The following is a 20,877-nucleotide window of genomic DNA, read 5'->3' as shown; positions in this document are numbered from 1 at the left end:
GGCCTTAGTTGCTAATACTCCTAAAAAAAACAAATAACAGCAACTTATATTGAAATTGCTTGCCTAAAACACTTTCACAAAAGAAAAACCTGCTCCAGGACATGTCATTTAGAGAATGTTTGACAGTCATGCATTGGGGAATGCATCTAGAACCCATAAAATGAAACTTTTGGTGATTTGAAAAGCAAAAAAAACCAAGATCCTTTACTCGGAAGGATGCTGATTGGACACTTATTATAACAGAAAAGCTTTAGTTTTAAAACAGATGGTTTTCAGAAGTTTGGTCTTTTTTTGAAAAATAAAGGATTGCCACAAAAAGTAGTATTGCTGTTAAAATTGCTCCTTTATGACCAAATGAACTGGAAAACAAATTACCAAATGAAATTAGACTTTGATCTTATTCTTGTAAAATTTTTGCCTCTGAATATTACATCCATAATTGAGTTTCACCATTTCAGAAATCTTGCTGTTGAAGATGCCAACTTTATAGCATTCTAGAAAAAACATACAGTATTGGATGCTATATGTTGTTGTAACTCAGGCATGGTCCAGTGTAAAACTGAACACTTGCTTGATCATTGAGGAAAATTCTTACAAATATAGATTTATGTTTCTAGTGAAGAAAATGCAAGTGAAATGTCTGAATTAATGGATTTAATGACAAATTTAGGTTTTTGAAAATATCAACATGGAAAACCTTGATGGGTGGCTACAAAGTGATTCACATGAACCGGGATATCAATTTATGTGATGTAATATTGTTACCTCTGCCACAAATTAACTCCAAGAGGAAGAGAGTGAAGAAGAAATTAACAAGCACATCAGTCATATCACATCATAGCACTGCCATTTACTAACACTTTGTTAGAATAATGAGTTAGTGAATATAATGATATCATAGCATTAGCATTAGTAGAGACATATGATGCAAGAAAGCAAGCTTATGCAGCATCAGCCAAAAAAAAAAAAAAACGCTCCAATTTCTCCCCTCCATTTGTTCCAAATACCTGTCCAGCTCAGCCTTAAATTTATTTAGGCTATCAACTTCCACAACAAAAGATGGAAGTCTGTTTAATCAACCAACTACCTGCTGGCTAAAGACAAACTTCCGCACATCTATCCTACAACCGTCTTTCCTCAATTTGAATTTATGCCTTCTCAGGTGATTATTCTGAGCAAGAGGAAGAATGCCATTAGCATTGAGCATGCTCAAACCATTCAAAGCTTTATACACCTCAATCAGATCACCTCGCAGGTGCCTAGTCTCCAGACACTGTAATCTGCAAAACTTAAGCCTTTCTTCGTAAGAGCAACCCTTTGTTCCATTCACTAATCTTGTTGCCCTTCTCTGTACTCGTTCCAACAGCTCTACATCCTTCTTAAAATGAGGCCTCCAGACCTGTATACAGTACTGAGGTGTGGCCTGACCATTGCCTTATACAAGGGGATAATCACCTCCTTATCCCTGCTAGAAAAATTCCTGTATATCATTGACAAGACACCATGAGCTACTCTTGCAGACCATCTGCACTGCTCAGAAAACTTCATATCTGCCTGCACAATTACCACCAGGTCCTTTTCATTCTCTGCCACTGTCAATGTAGTACCACAGAGTTGATACGTTACTCTGGGGTTACTGCTTCCCATATGTAGTACTTTACATTTATCAATGTTAAACTTCATTTGCCACCTCTTAGCCCATCTGCTCAACTTTTCTAGATCCTGTTGCAGCAGCGTACTGTCATTAGTGTCTTAACAACTCTGCCAACCTTCATATCATCTGCAAACTTGGACATTAAGTTTGATATACCATCATCAATATAATTTATAAATACAGAAAACAACAATGGACCCAACACTGAACCCTGAGGGACTCCACTAATAACATTAGTCCACGATGAGCAGTGTACATTGATTACCACTCTGTCTTCTCTCACTCAACCATCCCTTTATCCATAGCAGCAATTTGCCTCCAATGCCACACTGCTCCAATTTATGCAGCAGTCTTCCATGTGCAACAGTATCAAAAGCCTTTCTAAGATCCAAATATATGATATCATAGTTATTCCCTGAATCCAGTTCCTTTGTGACCGCATCATAGTATCCAGTCAAATTGGTGAGGCAAGATTTTCCCTTAACAAAACCATGCTGTGTCCGAGCTATAACTGAAGTCTTGTCTAGATGATCCTGCAGTGCTTCTTTAACCAGTGCCTCCATTAATTTTCCTGGAACAAAAGTTAAACTAACAGGTCTATAATTACTTGTCGCCCTTTGATCCTCCTTTGTGAATTGGGTCACATTTTCACATCTCCAATCCATGGGTACCTCCCATGAGTCCAAGTAAGCTCTCATAATTATGGCTAAGGGTTTGCTGCCTCCTTTAATATAACTGGATAGATCCCATCCACCCCAGGTGCCTTTTTTATGTTTAACTTCAACAATTTCTTCTCCACTTTCCTCTCAGTTATTACAAAATCATCTAGCTCACTGCTAGAGTTTAATTCACCTCTGGCATTCCCCTCCCTGAATAAATCCTTATGTGTGAATGTAGATAGCTGTGAAGAAGATGCATACTGACATTAGGAAACATCTTGGATTCTTGAAAAGAAGCAAAAATTGAATTATCTGATTAAATAATATGCACTAATGTACAGTAGGAGTCATTATAGTCTGGAATAAATTTTTACATTTGTAAAACACAATGAAATATATGCCATATTTGAAGGCATATAAGATGTACCCCCATTTTAGAAAGGAAAAAAAGTTTTAGTATATTTAGGTATTTAATATTTATTCTAATGTGTATAGTAGAAAAAAGCTCATCCTAATCATGTGATCAGAACAAGAAAAATACTAATGCTGTATAATAATACATTAATTATTATTTTTACAGCAATTTAAAAGAGAAATAAAAGAATCTTAGCTACATTAGAAAATATTTTATATGAAGCAAACTACCACTAGAATTGAAAATGAACAAAAAACAGTGAGGGAATGGTAAAATAACATTAATGTTCTGCAAACGGAAAGTTCAGTCATTTTGAAAACCAAAAAAACATTCTCTTCAAATCCCAAAAGCTCTTCCTTGATAATGTTGGTATCATTATCTTCAAATAACAGTCTTCAGTGCTATCAAGGGCATTACTAATTCCAGTCTTCTTGAAAGACTTTTATAATTATTTTACCACTTATATTTCTCCAAAATTCCTTAACCCATTCACACACCTGTGCAGTGGTGGGCCTCTTCATTCTTCCTGTGGGTGTGAGATCATGATCGGGTTCTCCCATCCATTTGTTCAGCTTTTCTCTCATATTTTGCTTAAATGACTTGTTTATGGACACATCCAAAGGCTACAGTTGGGTTGTCAGTCCACCAGGAATGACAACTACCTGTGTATTCAATTCCCTCACCCTCTTTTTAATGACTTCAGTTCTATGGACTCTGAACTGGTTCCAAATGAGAAGAGATGGTTTCCTTAAGAGACTGCCAGGACTACCATTGCAGTAATTTTTACACTATCATGGAAAAACTACTGCAATTAGCATTAGCATTAGTAGAGGCATTTGATGCAAGAAAGCAAGCTTATGCAGCATCAGCCAAAAAAAAAAAAAAAAAAAAAACCACTTCCACTTCACCCCTCTGTTCGTTCAAAATACCTGTCCAGCTGAGCCTTAAACTTATTTAGGCTATCAACCTCCACCACAAGGGATGGAAGTCTGTTCCACCAACCAACCACCCGCTGGCTAAAGGCAAATTTCCGCACGTCTATCCTACATCTGTCTTTCCTCAATTTGAATTTATGCCCTCTCAGGTGATTATTCTGAGCTAGAGGAAGAATCCCATCAGCATTGAGCATGCTTAAACCATTCAAGGCTTTATACACCTCTATCAGATCACCTCGCTGGTGCCTAGTCTCCAGACACTGTAATTTGCAAAACTTAAGCCTTTCTTCGTAAGAGCACCCCTTTGTTCCATTCACTAATCTTGTTGCCCTTCTCTGTACTCGTTCCAGCAGCTCTACATCCTTCTTGAAATGAGGCCTCCAGACCTGTATACAGTACTCTAGGTGTGGCCTGACCATCGCCTTATACAATGGAATAATCACCTCCTTATCCCTGCTGGAAAAATTCCTGTATATCATTGACAATACTCCATGAGCTACTCTTGCAGCCCGTCTGCACTGCTCAGAGAACTTCATATCTGCCTGCACAACCACCCCCAAGTCCCTTTCATTCTCTACCACTGTCAGTGTTGTACCATAGAGTTGATACGTTGCTCTGGGGTTGCTGTTTCCCATGTGTAGTACTTTACATTTGTCAATGTTAAACTTCATTTGCCACCTCTCAGCCCATCTGCTCAACCTTTCCAGATCCTGTTGCAGAAGCATAGTGTCAGTAGTGTCCTTGACAACCCTGCCAACCTTTGTATCGTCTGCAAACTTGGACATTAATCCCGATATACCATCATCAATATCATTTATAAATACAGAAAACAATAATGGACCCAACACTGAGCCCTGAGGGACTCCACTAATAACATCAGTCCACGATGAGCAGTGTCCATTGATTACCACTCTCTGTCTTCTCCCCCTCAACCACCCCTTTATCCATAGCAGCAATTTGCCTCCAATGTCACACTGCTCCAATTTGTGTAGCAGTCTTCCATGTGCAACAGTATCAAAAGCCTTTCTAAGATCCAAGTATATAATATCAAAGTTATTCCCTGCATCCAGTTCTTTTGTGACTGCATCATAGTATCCAATCAAGTTGGTCAGGCAAGACTTCCCCTTAACAAAACCATGCTGTGTCTGAGCTATAACTGAAGTCTTGTCTAAATGATCCTGCAGTGCGTCTTTAACCAGTGCCTCCATTAATTTTCCTGGAACAGAAGTCAAGCTCACAGGTCTATAATTACTTGTGTCAGCCTTTGATCCTCCTTTGTGAATTGGGGTCACATTTGCACATTTCCAGTCTATGGGTACCTCCCCTGAGTCCAAGGAAGCTCTCATAATTATGGCTAAGGGTTTGCTTACTTCCTTTGCTGCCTCCTTTAATATAACTGGATAGATCCCATCCACCCCGGGTGCCTTTCTTGTGTTTATCTTCAACAGTTTCTCCTCCACTTTACTCCCAGTTATTTCAAGATTCTGTAACTTACTGCTAGAGTTGAATACACCTCTGGCATTCCCCTCGCTGAATAACTCCTCATGTGTGAATGTCAATGCAAAATATTCATTTAGTTTGTTAGCCACCTGAGCAGGATCATCAACACTTGACCCATCAATATCAAGTGGACCAATCTGATTCATCCCTTTCCTTCTAGAGTTTACATAAGTAAAGAACTCTTTGCTGTTTTTCTTTGCATCCCTTGCCAAGGATTTCTCGTAATCTGCCTTCGCCTGCCTAACCTCCTTTGTAACTTGGTTGCATATCAACTTGTATCTATCATAGGCTTCTGTGTCATGTGTTAATTTGTAAGTATCCCATGCATTTTTCTTCTCTGCCATATGCCTCATTAGTTCATCTGACATCCATTTTGGCCTAAACCTTGAACAATATTTCTTAGTTGGTATGTAAAGCCTAGTAGCTTCCAAGATAAGTTCTTTGAATGCTTCCCATTTTGAATTTGCTGTTGGTAACATCATCAGTTGGTCCCACTGTATAGAATTTAAATACTGTCTCAGTCCATCGTAGTCGCCTTTACGGAAGCAATAACCCTTCCCTTTACCCCTAATGGTAGTTACCTCTTTGAGTAAATCCCACTTCAGCACACTGTGATCACTGCCACCTAGTGGTTCATTTATCTGCAGATTCTTAATGCATGAAGAATCACTGCTGATAATCAAATCAAGAGTATTACTCCCTCTAGTTGCCTCCCGAACATGCTGATGTAGAAAACAATCATCCAATAAATCCACAAAAGCCCTGCTAGTGTGTGAGTATCCAGCCCCCAAATTCCAGTCAATATCTGGGAAATTAAAATCTCCCATTATAAGACACTCTGATTTACTGGCCCACTCTATTTCCCTGTACAGTTCCTTATTATACTCATCAGAGTCATTAGGCCTATAGCACACTCCTACTCTCAATTTTGATCTCCCAATGCTTATGTCACACCAAACTGACTCCACACTGCACTGTCCAGCGATGTCGACTGGCTTCACTTCCTTGGTTTTTATGTGTTTCTTAACTAATAGCATAACACCTCCCCCCTTCCTATCCTGTCTATCCTTTCTGTAGACGTTGTACTCCCCAAATTGCAGTTCCGCATCCCTTATATCTGTGTGACACCACGTCTCTGATATCCCAACAATATCTGCCTTCGATGTTTTGAGCAATACCTCAAATTCATCAAATTTATTTACTAAACTCCTAGCATTGGTGTACACGCAAGTATACCTGCACCTGTTTCTATTCTTAGCTACCCTAACACAACCCATGTGTTTACTTGTACCACAATGGCTCCCAGCAGTCTCTGAAATACCATGCATCTTGTTTTTCAGGCTTCTGCTCATTCTAATAGAAGCAGTGCAAGAATCTCTTTCACCTCTGCCAGTGGCTACTGTCAATCTATTGGTCTTTGTCTCCCCCCAAGCTAGCAGTTTTCCGACCCACCTAACACTGCCTCGATAGCATCAGCATTCAGATGAATTTTCAGAGGTTTGAAAGTTTTTCTTCTAGTGTAGAGCTAAGATGAAGCTCCATGCAAAATTTCATTAAATTTGGTCCAGTAGAAGATAAATTAAACTGGAATAAATTTTTGTAACGCTTTTCGCATGACGGTTTTTCATTACAAAATTTTTGGAATAACCCCAGTAAAAACCTTTTTAATGTCAAAAACGGTGGTGGTTTTGTGCCATCAGCACAGCAGGCCAAAACTGGTATACTATTAACACTGTTCTTTATTTTATTTCAGTCTTCCACAATGATTACAATTCATTGTTGTGATTATAGTCACTTCACACACAATTAAAGTACACTACTGTACATGGAGACACACTCAACATCACAAAAGACCATACAGAACTAACTGGCCCGCCAGTTGTGCCACCTTTTAAAGGATCGGCAAACTATTGAGAAACCTGGAGAAGAACCTTCTAAGGTTCCATCGCCTTCTAAGGCTTTTCCTGTATTCTCTGGCTTTCGAAACTTCTTGGAACTGATTCCAAACAACTCTACGAGTCCAAAAGTACCCTAAGGTGTCCCGTTATCCTTCAGAAACAAAAATATTTTCACCAAACGGCGAAATATAACTTGCCTGCTTGCCTCAATGCCGATGAGGGAGGGCTCATTTCTGCATATAGGACGCAGGGTGATTTTTCAAGGCATTTTTTCTGAAAAAAAGTGCATCTTATATGTCGTCGATATGGTAATTCAGATTAGTGTTTTTCAATTAATACCCCCCCCCCCCCATTATTTAATTCCCATGTGATTATCAACACTGAATGAAAATATGTATTCTTTGAATGTATAACATAACAGTTCACCTTTCCATAAAAAAAAAAAATTATGGAATAGGAAGTTCAAGCTTTCATTAAAAATGCCAAAAATCAAATCTGCTGCTGAACTTATGGAATTGTGGATCATTGTCACAAAAACATCATCACATGTTGATTGACCTGAAATAATTTTTTTTTTTTTTTTTTTTTTTGCATGGAACATTCTTTTTGCAAACAACACAAAAGACAATTCCATAGTTGCAAGATTGGTGAATGATTTTTTGTTGGTGAATGATTTGCATGAGTTGCAAAAGTGAGTTGCAAGATTGGTGAATGATTTTTTGTAGGTATTAGCAAGACAGAGAATTGAAAAAGTTTGAATTTTTGTTAGTGAAACTGCTCCATATGTGATAACTGCAGCTGCTTCATTACAAGTTTTCAGTAAGCTAGTAATGTGGTTAAATTTTTAAAAACATTGTTGTGAAAACTATCACTGGGGTTGATGACATTGACCTACATGTATAGCTATTTGCAGATGTATGCAATCTGACCTTTCTCTTCTACCAGCACTTACATTGATAAGGTTGGAAACATTGTTTTGTGCATCATTGTTTTTTGTCAAAAATTGATTCTATAAAAAAAAAAGTTGTTAATGCTTACAATGCTGCAGATTCTTCAGCTATTGGCACCACTAAGGCATTTCTTTCCAGCTATTTATAAAATATTTGTTGTCATTTACTCTAACAAGGACCAAGTTGGTCCTTGAGGTTGTCACAGACATTCTCTCAGATATGCCAGACAAGCTGTTCTTGCTACCTGGGCGTCTAAAACGCTGATGGAACTGATATTCGGGTGACACTCAAGTCAAAGTGGACCCAATTTCGGCGAAGTCCGGAAGGTCTATGACAGCCAAATCCTCTGCTTGCACCTTCACGATGGTGGGACTGTTAGTAATCCTGGGTATAACCTTCATGCACAAGTACATGGTGGGTGACCACCCAGGTGTGAACCAACGTAAGCAGGGGTCGAGGTGTTGCGCCCACACCACATGGAGGAACACCGCCCCTCTATGTTACCAGGCAGTACTAGGTGGTAGATGACTCTCATCAACCGGTGAAATACCACCACTTTGCTTATTGGAGGCTTGAAGTGGTGGAACCCATGTTTAGTCTCTAGAGCTAAGTTCCGGTCAACCCTTCCCTATCTCTTCCATCATGCAGTATGATTGATGATTTTTGAGGTTATGATGAATGTCGTGGCGAGATCCAATATTCCTTACATTTCGAGGGTACAGCTCTAAAACGGTGTTCGCAGGCCGGCCGCTAGTTAGTACACCGGACTGAACCTATTGGTAACTCTCTAGGAAGCTTCCGGATCAGCTAGTGTATAATCTTGCTACCTCTACTCTGCCAGATAGTGACTGGAGGGAGTCCGAGTAGTGTGTATGCCGGGAGCATTGTCGAGGCCACGTTATGTCAAGGATCTGGGTATATTCTTACCACATGTACGCCATATCCAAAAATTTCATTACTTCATACAGCATGTCCCACCCACTTTTTCTTACTATTGAATACACCATGAATTGTCAAAATAATAGAGCAAGCTTATCTGCGAAAAGATCTAAACCTCCCAAGGACTTCCTAATTCATTTCACAAATATACGTGGTCTCAATTCTAATCTCAACGATGTCCATTTCCACTTGCAGTCTTCCAAACCCCATGTACTTTTTCTGACTGAATCTCAGTTATCAGTTGATTCAACTACTGCTCATCTCAGATGTCCAAATTATTTGCTGTAAGATTCCTTTCAACTCAAAGGTAGTACTTGTGCATATGTCCATTCTGATATTCCCTGTCAGAGACTTGGCAATTTGGAATCTCCTCTCTTTGATCTTCTCTGGCTTAAACTCTCTCTACCTCATTGTGTAAAATTCATCTGTTGTCTCTACCGTTCTCCCAACTCCACTGATCACTTGGAGCTCTTTGACTTCCTCTCTTTGCAACTTGACTTTCTCCAGTCCAACTTTCCTAACAGTGAGGTAATTTTCCTTGGTGATTTTAACGTTCACAACTCCAGCTGGCTTCCGTTTTCTAGTCACACCGACCCAGCAGGTCGAGATGCTGAGGCTTTTGCAATTACTAATGACCTAGCACAGATTGTTCATTTACCTACAAGAATACCGGACAATCCTAATCATACAGCCAATACGCTTGATCTTTTTCTCACAAACAACCCTTCTAAGTACAAGGTTGAAGTGAGAGGTCCTTTAGGCACTTCAGATCACAACTTGGTGATTGTCTCTTCTCCAATGGAACCTTTATCTCATGGCTATTCCCAACCTCGTATTGTTTGGCATTACAAGAATGCAAAATGGGATGACCTGCGAGACTTCTTTTCTTCTTTTCCTTGGTCTGATTACTGTTTCAAAACTTCTGATGTCAACGTTTGCTCAGATCGTGTCAGTGAAATTATTCTTGCAGGAATGGAATCCTTTATCCCACACTCCACTTTAAAATCTCGTCCTTTATCTAAACCTTGGTTTTCCAATAAATGTGCTAAGGCTGTCCAAGAGAAGAACGTTGCATATCGTAATTGGCTTGTTTCTAATTCTTCAGTTTCATTTTCTGCCTACACCAAAGCTCGCAACAATTGTAAAACAGTTATTAATCAGTCCAAACTAGAGTTTGAACAGGCTAAGAGTAGAAAACTTGCTTCTTGCCCTAATGGTAGCCGAGCATTCTGGTCTCTTGCCAAAGCTATTGGCCGCAACTTTTGCCCATCTCTGCTCTCACCTCTGTCCAAACCAGATGGTTCTGTTGTCACTTCAGCCAAGGATAAAGCTGACCTGCTAGCATCCCATTTTTCTTCCAGCTCATGTATTAATGATCTTGGTAAAACACCTCCCACCATTCCCAACACGCCCCATTCGATGCCTCCTGTGGTCTTCCGTCAAAAGGATTTTGATGAATCTTGATGCTAAGAAAGCTCCAGGTCCTGATGGTATTTCTCCACTTGTTCTCAAAACCTGTGCTCCTGAACTTACTCTTATTCTCTGCCGCCTTTTTTCACTTTCTTATTCCAAAGGTGTTTTTCCTTCTGCTTGGAAATTTGCTCATATCCAGCCAGTTCCTAAAAAGGGTGACAAATCCCTCCCATCCAATTATCGTCCCATTGCAATTACTTCTACTCTTTCAAAAGTAATGGAGAAATCAATTAACTATCAACTCTTAAATTACCTAGAAACCTTCCGTCTGATCAACGATCGCCAGTATGGATTCCGTCAGTGTCGATCCACTGGTGATATTCTGGCTTATGTTACCCATTTATGGACTAATTCAATGGAAAGGTTCGGTGAAACACAAGTAGTTGCTCTTGACATCTCAAAGGCTTTTGATCGTGTTTGGCATAAAGGTCTTCTAAACAAGCTTCCATCTTATGGTTTGCCAACTGTTTTTAGTAATTGGTTATCCAGTTTTCTCTCTGATCGCTCACTGAGGGTGATGGTAGATGGCTCTCTGTCTTCTAACTTCTCCACTAATGCCGGTGTCCCCCAAGGTTCAGTTCTTTCCCCCACTCTTTTCCTCTTGTATATCAATGACCTTCTTCCATTGACTGGAAATCCTATCCATAGTTTTGCCGATGATAGCACATTGCATTCAACTTTCCATTTTGAGAAACCTTGTCCAGCTCAATCAGCTTCAAGTTCTCGAAAATCTGCTGCCAATTCCTTAAATGCCGATCTTCAGGTAATTCTCCGTGGGGCAAAGACAACTTAGTTGATTTCAACCCTTCTAAAACTCAATCTTGTCTTATATCTTGCAAAAAGGATTCTTCTGCTCCTATGCTTATCTTTAGTGACACTCCGATTTCTAGGCAAAATGATATATCTCTTTTGGGGATTACCCTGACTTCTAATCTCTCTTGGCACAAGCACATTACAAATATTGCTTCCTCTGCATCTAAAAAACTTGGTTTTCTCTTTCGCTCTCGACGTTACTTTTCTACCAAACAGCTGCTCACTCTGTATAAATCGCAAATCCGCCCTGCCATGGAATATTGGTCCCACATCTGGGGTGGTGCCCCCAAAACCTCTCTCAGGCTTCTTGATTCCATTCAGAAGAGGGCAGTTAGGTTAATTAATGATTCATCTCTAACAGAGTCTCTCCACTCGCTTTCTCATAGACGCACTGTTTCTGCTGCATGCCTCTTCTACAGATACTTCCATGGGCACTGTTCTTCTGAATTGGCTTCTATAATTCCCGCTCTCTCTTTCAAAACAGTCCGAACACGTGCCGCCACCAGCCAACATCCATTTACTGTCCAACTTCAAACCCACAGAACCAACTTTTCATCTTCCTCATTTATTCATTCAACTGCCGTTTTCTGGAACAACCTTCCTTCATACGTATTTCCTGAAAATTACAATCTACAGAAGTTCAAGTCCAATATCAACAAATATCTTCTTTCATCTTCTCAACTTCCAACCCAAGCACGGTACTAAGTACTATAGGTTATAATACCTCTCGTGTTTGGGGTTCTCATAAAAAAAAAAATAATAAATAACAAAGGTTATTCCATTAAAATACTTATTCGAAAACTTTTCATTTAACAGTTTGTTACTTTTTAATCACATATACAAAGAAATTTATAATAAATATATGTATTAAAATAAAAGTAATAAATTTAAAAATGTGATTGCATATAATACTGTTTGGTGTGCATTTCCATTAATATTTTCAAATATCTATTGCATATTTGCATGCTTATTTAGCCTATTTATTAATGCATATTATCTGACATCAAGTAATGAGTTTCAAGTAATTAGTAATGAGTTAAATAATCAGTTTTGAAAGGTCGAAGAACTGTTGGTATCGCATGCCAAAAGGTTCAACATTAAGGGCCTGGTTCAGTTGAGTGAATATTTTACCTCATCAAGTACTTCCACTTGACGTTAGTGGAAGTACTTGATTAAGATATAGAAGAGAAGAAACTAGTGTCTTTGACACTAGTGGATTTCTTCAATAGTGTCAGTCAATGAAGAAGTTTTTAAATGAGTATCCAAATGCTGACATCTTCCACTGACCATTGAGGATGTCCTGAAAGTAGAGAAAAAGAGAGCGAGAGTGCGTTATTCCTGTTTATTTTAGTGTTGGGTGTAATTTAATGATTTCTATAAATGAGTGATTAGTAGTGGTAATGGCAAATGATGCAAGAAAGCAAGCAAGCTTATATAGCATCAGCTTATATAAGCTTGCTTGTATAACAAAAAAAACACAGTTCACCCATTCATACCCTCCAAGAATTTGTCTAGTTCTCCCTTGAATTTATTCAACCATCTTCCACAACAACAGACGAAAGCCTGTTTCAACAATTAACTGCCCGCTGGCTGTAGGCAACTTCCACACATGTATCCTGCAACCATCCTTCCTCAACTTGAATTTGTCCCCTCATGTGTGTAGTCTCAGCAAGTGGAAGAATACCATTAATATTCAGCTTACTCACTCCATTCAAACTTTAAACACCTCAATCAGATCTCGCCACAGGTGCCTAGTCTTGAGATGCTGCAATTTGAGGCCTAATGAATCTGGTGAGTATAATGAGTAGTTGTGCAGAGAAATAGTGGACCAGTAAATCAGTATGTCTTATAACGGGGATTTTAACTTTCCAGATATTGACTGGAACTTGCAGTTTGGTCACTTGCACACTAGCAAGACTTTTGTGGATTTATTTGATGACTGTTTTCTACAGCAACATGTTCGAGAGGCAACCAGAGGAAGTAATACTCTTGATCTGATAATCAGTAATGATTATTCATGCATTAAGAATTTGCAAATAGAGGAACCACTGGGTGACAGTGATCACACTGTATTGTATTTAAAGATGTAACTACCATCAAGGGTAAAGGGAAGGGCTTTTGCTTTCATAAAGGGGTTTCAGACAGTTTTTAAATTCTATACAGTGGGATCAACTGATAATGCTACCAATGTTGAATTCTAAATGGGTAGCCTTCGGGTACTTAATCTTGGAGAGTACGAGGCTTTTCATACCAACTAAGAGATACTGTTCAAGGTTTAGGCTTAAATGGATGTCACATGAATTAATGAGGCACGTTGCAGAGAAGAAAAATGTATGGGATGCATATAAATTATCAGGCGACACAGAAGCCTGTGGCACATATAAAATAGTCTGTAATCAAGTCACAAAGGAGTTTAGGCAGATTACAAGAAATCTTTGGCAAAGGATGCAAAGAAAAACAGCAAAGAGTTCTTTACTTATGTGAACTCTAGAGGAGGGAATGAATCATATTGGACCATTTAACATAGATGGGTTGACTGTTGATGATCATGTTCATGCAGCTGATAAACTGAATGAGTATTTTGCATCTACATTCACACATGAGGAGTTATTCAAGAAGAGGAATACCAGAGGTTTATCAAATTCTAACAGGGAGCTAAGTGATTTTGCAATAACTAAGAGCAAAGTGGAGGAGAAATTGTTGAAGTTAAACCTTAAGAAGGCACCTGGGGTGAATGGGATCTATCCAGTTATATTAGAGGCAGCAAAGGAAGTAAGCAAACCCTTAGCCATAATTATGAGAGCTTCCTTGGACTCAGGGGAGGTCACATTTGCATATATCCAGTCCCTATGGACATATGACATTTGCAAATGTCCAGTCCCTATGGACTGGACATGTGCAAATGTGTCACCAATTCGCAAAAGGGGTTCAAAAGGTGACACAAGTAACTATAGACCTGTTAGTTTAACTTGTGTTCTGGGGAAAATAATGGATTCACTGGTTAAATAAGCACTGCAGGATAATCTAGACAAGGCTGCAGTAATAGTTAAGACAACATGGGTTTGTTAAAGGGAGGTGTTGTCTGACCAATTTGATTGGATACTATGATGTGGTCACAAAGGAACTGGATGCAAAAAATTTTGATATATGTACTTGGATTTCAGGAAAGCTTTTGATATGTTGCACATGTAAGACTGCTGTACAAATTGGAGCGGTATGGCATTAAGAGTAAGTTGCTGCAATGGATAAAGGGATGGTTTAGTAGTAGATAACATATATGCAGTCAGATATGAAGTTTTCTGAGCAATGCAGACAGTCAGGTCAGGTCATGGGGTTTTGTCAGTGATATATAGAAATTTTGCTAGCTGGGAGAAGGAGGTGATTGTCCCTCTGTATAAGGCAATGGTCAGGCCACGCCTTGAGTACTGCGTACAGGTCAGGAGGCCTCATTTTAGCAAGGATGTAGATTTACTTGAGTGTGTACAGAGAAGGGCAACAAGATTGGTGAGGGGAATGAAAGATCCTCTTACCAGGAGAGGCTTAAGTTCTGCAAATTGCAGTGGCTGGAGACTAGGCACCTGCACGGTGATCTGATTGCTGAATTCTGATGGGATCCTTCCACTTGTTCAGATTACGAACCTAAGGGGGCATAAAGTCAAATTAAGAAAAGACAGATGTAGAATAGATGTGCGGAAATTTGCTTTTAGTCAGCGGGTGGTTAATTGCTGGAAAAACTTCCATCTGTCGTTGTGGAAGTTGATAGGTTAAATAAATTTAAGGAGGAACTGGACAGGCATTTGGAGGGAATGGTGTAATTTTTTTTGGCTGATGCTGCATAAGCTTATATACTTGCTTTCTTGTATCACATGCCACTACTACTACTATGACAGAGCGTGGTAATCAATGGACACTGCTCTTCGTGGACGAATGTTATTAGTGGAGTTCCCCAGGGTTTGGTGCTGGGTCCATTGTTGTTTTGTGTATTCATCAATGATATTGATGAAGGTATATCAGGCTTAATGTCCAAGTTTGCAAATGATACAAAGGTTGGCAGGGTTGGTATGCTACTCCAACTGGATCTATATAAGTTGGGTGAAATGGGCTGAGAAGTTGCAACTGAAGTCACAACTTTAACATTGAGAAATGCAAAGTACTGCATATGGGTAGCAGTAACCCAAGAGAATGGTGCCAACTGCGTGGTACTACACTCAGGTAAGTGGAAAGTGAAAAAGACTTGGCCAGTATTGTGCAGTCAGATATGAACTTCTCTGAGCAGTGTAGACAGGCTGCCAGGGTGGGTCATGGAGTCTTGGCAATGATATATAAGAATTTTGCTTGCAGGGAGAGGGAGGTGATTATCCTGTTGTACAAGGCAGTGGTCAGGCCACACCTTGAGTACCGTGTACAGGTGGGGAGGCTGCATTTTAGGAAGGATGTAGAGTTGCTAGAACTAGTACAAAGAAGGACAACAAGATTGGTGAGGGCAACAGAGGGGTGCTCTTACCAAGAAAGGCCTAAGTTCTGCAAATTGCAGTGCCTAGAGAATAGGCACATGTGAGCTGATCTGATTGAAGTGTATAAGGCCTTGAATGGGTTGAGCAAGCTGAATGCTGATAGGATTCTTCCTCTTTCTCAGATGAAGACCCTGAGGGGGCATAGATTCAAATTGAGGAAAGACAGTTGTAGAATAGATGTGCAGAAATTTGCCTTTAGCCAGTGGGTAGTTGATTGGTGGAACAGACTTCCATCTTTTGTTGTGGAAGTTTGATAGCCTAAATGAATTTAAGGCTGAGCTGGACATGCATTTGGATTGAATGAAGGGGTGAAATAGGAGGGTGTTTTTTTTTTTGCCTGATGCTGCATAAGCTTGCTTTCTTGCATTGTATTTCATTAATCAAAAGATTTCAATAAGATTTCATTAATCAAAAAAAATCAAATATGATTCAGATGATATAATAGAATAACACAAGAATGAAATCTTCTAATTGCATTGGTTTGGCACATTTTTTGTTTTAACTCAGAAATTTTATTTCTAGTAAGTCTATAATTTAAAACTATGAAAGTAATGGTGTAGTGTAATACATATAACATAAACTTGATAGCTTAATATGTATTATTGCATTTAGGTATCTCTCAGTGTAGTGCAGTGCAGTATCCTCAAATTAAATTAAATTTAAACAAATCATGCTAGACTAGAGCAGCAAGGCAATAGGCTAAAAGTAGTGGGTGAGCCATGGTTCAAGGGAGAACTGAAGCTGTGCGGCTCTTGTATGAATCCTTTACCAAATATGTTACTTGTGTGATGTTTGCACGCCTCATAAGATGTGGTATAGCTATTGGGGATGTTTGTGTTCTGTGCAAAGAATGTAAGGAAGTTACGTGAACTTATTTGTTCTGATGGGCATTTTTGAAAGCTTGAAAAACAGGGTGGATGCCCTCAAAGGAATTGGGGGGGGGGGGGGGGGTCAAGCTCTCAGTGCCAAAGCTTATAGTTGTGCATCATGCAACACAGCAGTGGACTCCAAAGCAGAATGTGCTGTTCCCACAATTAATTATCAATTACAGGACAATGTTGAAAAAAAAGTTGAGTTAGGATTAAATTTGAAAGTGTCTGCAATTCTACCCAGACATGATAGGAGGGAGTATATGATTAGAATCTTGTCAATCATTTTGGCCCTGGAAAGATTCTGCAGAACTCATGGGATAGAATTTTTCTCTGCATGGTTTGAGCATGTTAGTAAGAGAGACTGCTTTCAGGGATGGGAGACATATAATAGAAAGGGTGCAAGAATATTTGTTGATGCTCTCGAGGCAGTATTAGGTAGATTGGAAAACTGCTAGCTTGGGGAGATACACAGACTAATAGATTAACAATAGCTGCAGGCAGAGCTCATGGGCTTGGGGAGATACACAGACAATAGCTGCAGGCAGAGGTGAAAGCAATCCTTGCACTGCTTCTATTGGAACAAGCAGTAGCCTGAAAAGCAAGGTGCTGGTGATTTCAAATACTGTCGGGAGTTGTCATGGAAAAAAATAAATGCATGGGCTGTATTAGGGTAACTAAGAGTAAGAACAGGTGCATGTATACTTGCATGTACACCAATCTTAGGAGTAGAGCAAGTAAATTTGATGATTTCAAAGTGCTCGTCAAGCCATCAAATGCAGACATTGTTGGGATATTAGATACGTGGTGTCACTCGAGTATAAGGAGAGCAGAATTCGAATTTGGGGAGTTACAATATGTACAGAAAGGAGAGCCAGGGTAGAAGGGGTGAAGTTATGCCCTTAGTTAAAAAGTACTTAAAATCTGAAGCACTACATCCAGTTGACATTGATGGCCAGTGCAATGTTGAGTTAGTTTGGTGTGACAAAAACTGGGAAAGCAAAAATGAGGGTGTGTGGGTGTGTGTGTGTTGAGTGCAATGAATGATGGCAGAGAAATAGTGGAGCCATTAAATCAGAATGTCTTATAATGGGAGATTTTAACTTCCTGGATATTAACTGGAACTTTGTGGGTTGGTCACTTAACATACTAGCAAGATTTTATGGATTATTGGATGACTGTTTTCTACAGCAGCATGTTAGTTAGAGAGGCAACTATAGGGGGTAATACTCTTAGTCTGATTATCAGCAGTGATTATTCATTCTTTAATAATCTGCAGATAAAAGAACTACTAAGTTGCAGTGGTCAAAGTGTATTGATGTGGGATTTACTTAAAGATGTAATTACCATCAAGGGTAAAGGAAAGGGTTTTTTGCTTTTGTAAAGGTGATTACAGTAGTCTAAAAGTTTTCAGTCGTGTGTAGTGGGATCTATTGATGATGTTACTAACAGCAAATTCTAAATGGGAAGCATTCAGAGAATTAATCATAGAAGCTACTATAGTTTTTATACTAATAGATAGTGTTCAAGGCTTATACCTAAATAGATGCCAAATGAGCTGAGTAGACTTGTAGCAGAGAAGAAAAATGCATATAAATTAACGGGTGTTACAGAAGCTTATGGTAGATATAAACTAGTCTGCAATCAAGTCACAGAGAAGGTTTGGCAAGCTAGTTAGATTATGAGAAGTCTCTGGGGAAGAAAGTAGCAAAGACATCTTTATTTATGTAAACACCAGAGGGAAGGGGATGAATTTCATTGGTCTACAAGATAAGAATGGTGTTGTTGATGATTCTGCTCAGGTTGGTGGCAAATTGAATAGGGATTTTGCATCTACATTCATAAACGAGCGATTTTTTAGAGGTGGGACACCAGAAATTTATCAAATTCTAAGAGAGTGCTAATGATTTTGTGATAACTGAGAGGAAAGTGGAAGAGAAGAAGTTGAAGTTAAACATAAAGGCTTTTGCGGTGAATGGGATCTATCCAATTATATTAAGGGAGGCAGAGAAGGACATAAGCAAATCCTTAGTCATAATTATGAGAGCATCTTTGGATTCAGAGGAGGTTCCCATGGACTGAAGGTGTGCCAGTGTATCCCCAATTCACAAAGTGGGATCAAATGATGACGCAAATAATTATAAATCCATTAGTTTGACTTCTGTTACAAGAAAAATAAAGAGTCACTTGTTAAAGAAGTGATGCAGGATGATCTAGACAAGACTGCAGTTATACTTCAGACATAGTATGGGTTTGTTAAAGGGAAATCTTGTCTGACCAGTTTGATTGGATACTACGATGTGGCCAAAAAGGAACTTGATGCAAAAAATAATTTTCATATCATATACTTAAATTTCAGGAAGGCTTTTGATACTTTTGCACATAAAAGGCTGCTGTACAAATTGGAGCAGTGTGGCATTAAGGGCAAGTTGCTGCTATAGATAAAGGGAGATTGAGTGGGAGAAGACAAGAGAGTGGAATTCGGTGGATATTGCCCTTCATGGGCTAATGTTGTTAGTGGAGGCCCCCCAAGTTTCACATTTGGGCCAGTTGTTGTGTTTTGTATTTTTCAATGATATTGATAAAGGCGTATCAGGTTTAATGTTGTACGTGATTACTACTATCCACGTGCAATACTTTGCATGTGGGTGGCAGTAATCCCAGATTAAAGTAACAACTGTGTGGTGCTACACTCAGGTTAGTGGAAAATGAAAAGAACCTGGTGGTATTTGTGCAGTCATATATGAAGTTCTCTGTGCAGTGCAGGCAGGCAGGCTGTCAGAAACAGCTCATGGGATTTTGTCAATGATATACAGGAATTTTTTTGTTAGCAGGGATAAGGAGGTGTTGAATACTGCAATGTATCTTCAGTTCTCATTTTAGAAAGTATGTAGAGCTGCTGGAATGAGTACAGAGAATGGTAATGAGATTGGTGATGGGAACAAAGTAATGCTCTTACAAGGAAAGGCTAATTTCTGCAAATTGTAGTGTCCGGAGACTAGGCACCTTTGAAATGATCTGATTTCAGGTGTTTAATAGTTTGAGCAAGCTCAGTGCTGATGGGATTCTTTCTCTTGCTCAGACTATGCACATGAGGGGACATAAATTTAAAAAAAGTTTTTTAACTCTGCTTTACTTCTTTTTTATATAATATCTTCTACATTCAACTTCATCAACTTCTAGATCTGAATTCCAGAGAAATCAACAATAATGGTGGACAGTCTCCTGATTTTAAAATATTTTTGTGTATCTGTTGATTATAAACTCTTTTTTTAACAGTCCCAGGTAGTGACTGAAAAGGGGCTATAGTCCATTATGATCAGAATAATGTGAATTTATATACTGCTATGTGATGATTGAAGCTTAATGTTCCCTGAGCACTGCTTTATCTTCCCTCCCTTTAACTACTTTAGCCTCCTCCTTTAGAAAATCCTGGGGTCTCTCCTGTCTACAATTCAAGATAAGAGATGGGAATATTTACTGGAAGATTTAATGTTTCATTATTTGTTGTTTTCAAGGTTTTTCAAATAATGAAACAACTCTGAAAAACATGTACAGATGTATTCCTTAGGCCCACACACACACACACACACAAAAAACACATATATATGTACACAATCCATAAAGGTTAAGACCAGAATGTTTATTTAATATTAGTATTTCTAGATCATATCTAAAACAAGGAATTGCTGTTTTATTTCAATACATATTAATTTTAATATTTTTACTTAGGACGTGGTCGTGGAGGTGGTGGTCATAAAGGACAGCGAAGACACTTTACTAACCCTGAAGAACTTGCAGCAGAAAAGGAAAAGGAGGAGAGAGAGAAAAAATGGAGGGTAAATAATTTAACATTTTTTCAACTCAACATAGGTTGATAAATATTGCAGCCACTATGAAATGCAGTGAAGTGACAATTTCATGACAATTTCTAGCATGTAATATTAAAGAACGTTTGAAAATTCATACAATGATCTTTGTGTAAGAGTGTATTCCATTGGATCTTCCAGTTTTAAAACTGGAAATTTTTATTAGATGTTGATAAAATATCAACATCTAATAAAAGCTAATGGTTTTTAAGAAAAGATTTGATATTCACCGACCACCTAGGGTTTTTGTTTCAAATAAGTTGATTCCATACGTGTAAAATCTGAAATATTTGGGAATTATTCTGGATGATCAGTTAAATTTCAGTTTACATGTTAATAATCTTACTGAAAAAGTCATATTTTACTGCTGTTCTCTTCAGAGTATCCAG

The 20,877-nt window shown here is 38.8% G+C and overlaps 1 protein-coding gene across 1 annotated transcript in view; it reads left to right on the top strand.

Annotated features, from left to right (window-relative positions):
* The window catches only part of LOC150076687 (28 kDa heat- and acid-stable phosphoprotein-like), a 95,748-nt gene that overhangs the window by 16,229 nt on the left and 58,642 nt on the right, over positions 1-20,877 (top strand). Inside the window, exon 2 of the mRNA XM_090385638.1 lies at positions 20,352-20,458. Within this exon, the coding sequence (XP_090241764.1) occupies positions 20,352-20,458 (107 nt within the window). The remainder of the gene's footprint in view (positions 1-20,351; positions 20,459-20,877) is intronic.

The sequence above is a fragment of the Mastigoproctus giganteus genome, chromosome 12 (assembly GCF_048544385.1).
Source record: "Mastigoproctus giganteus isolate SK-2022 chromosome 12, ASM4854438v1, whole genome shotgun sequence".
Classification (NCBI taxonomy): domain Eukaryota; kingdom Metazoa; phylum Arthropoda; class Arachnida; order Uropygi; family Thelyphonidae; genus Mastigoproctus; species Mastigoproctus giganteus.
Note: the sequence above shows the minus strand (reverse complement) of the source record. Positions and strands in the feature narration are given on the sequence as shown.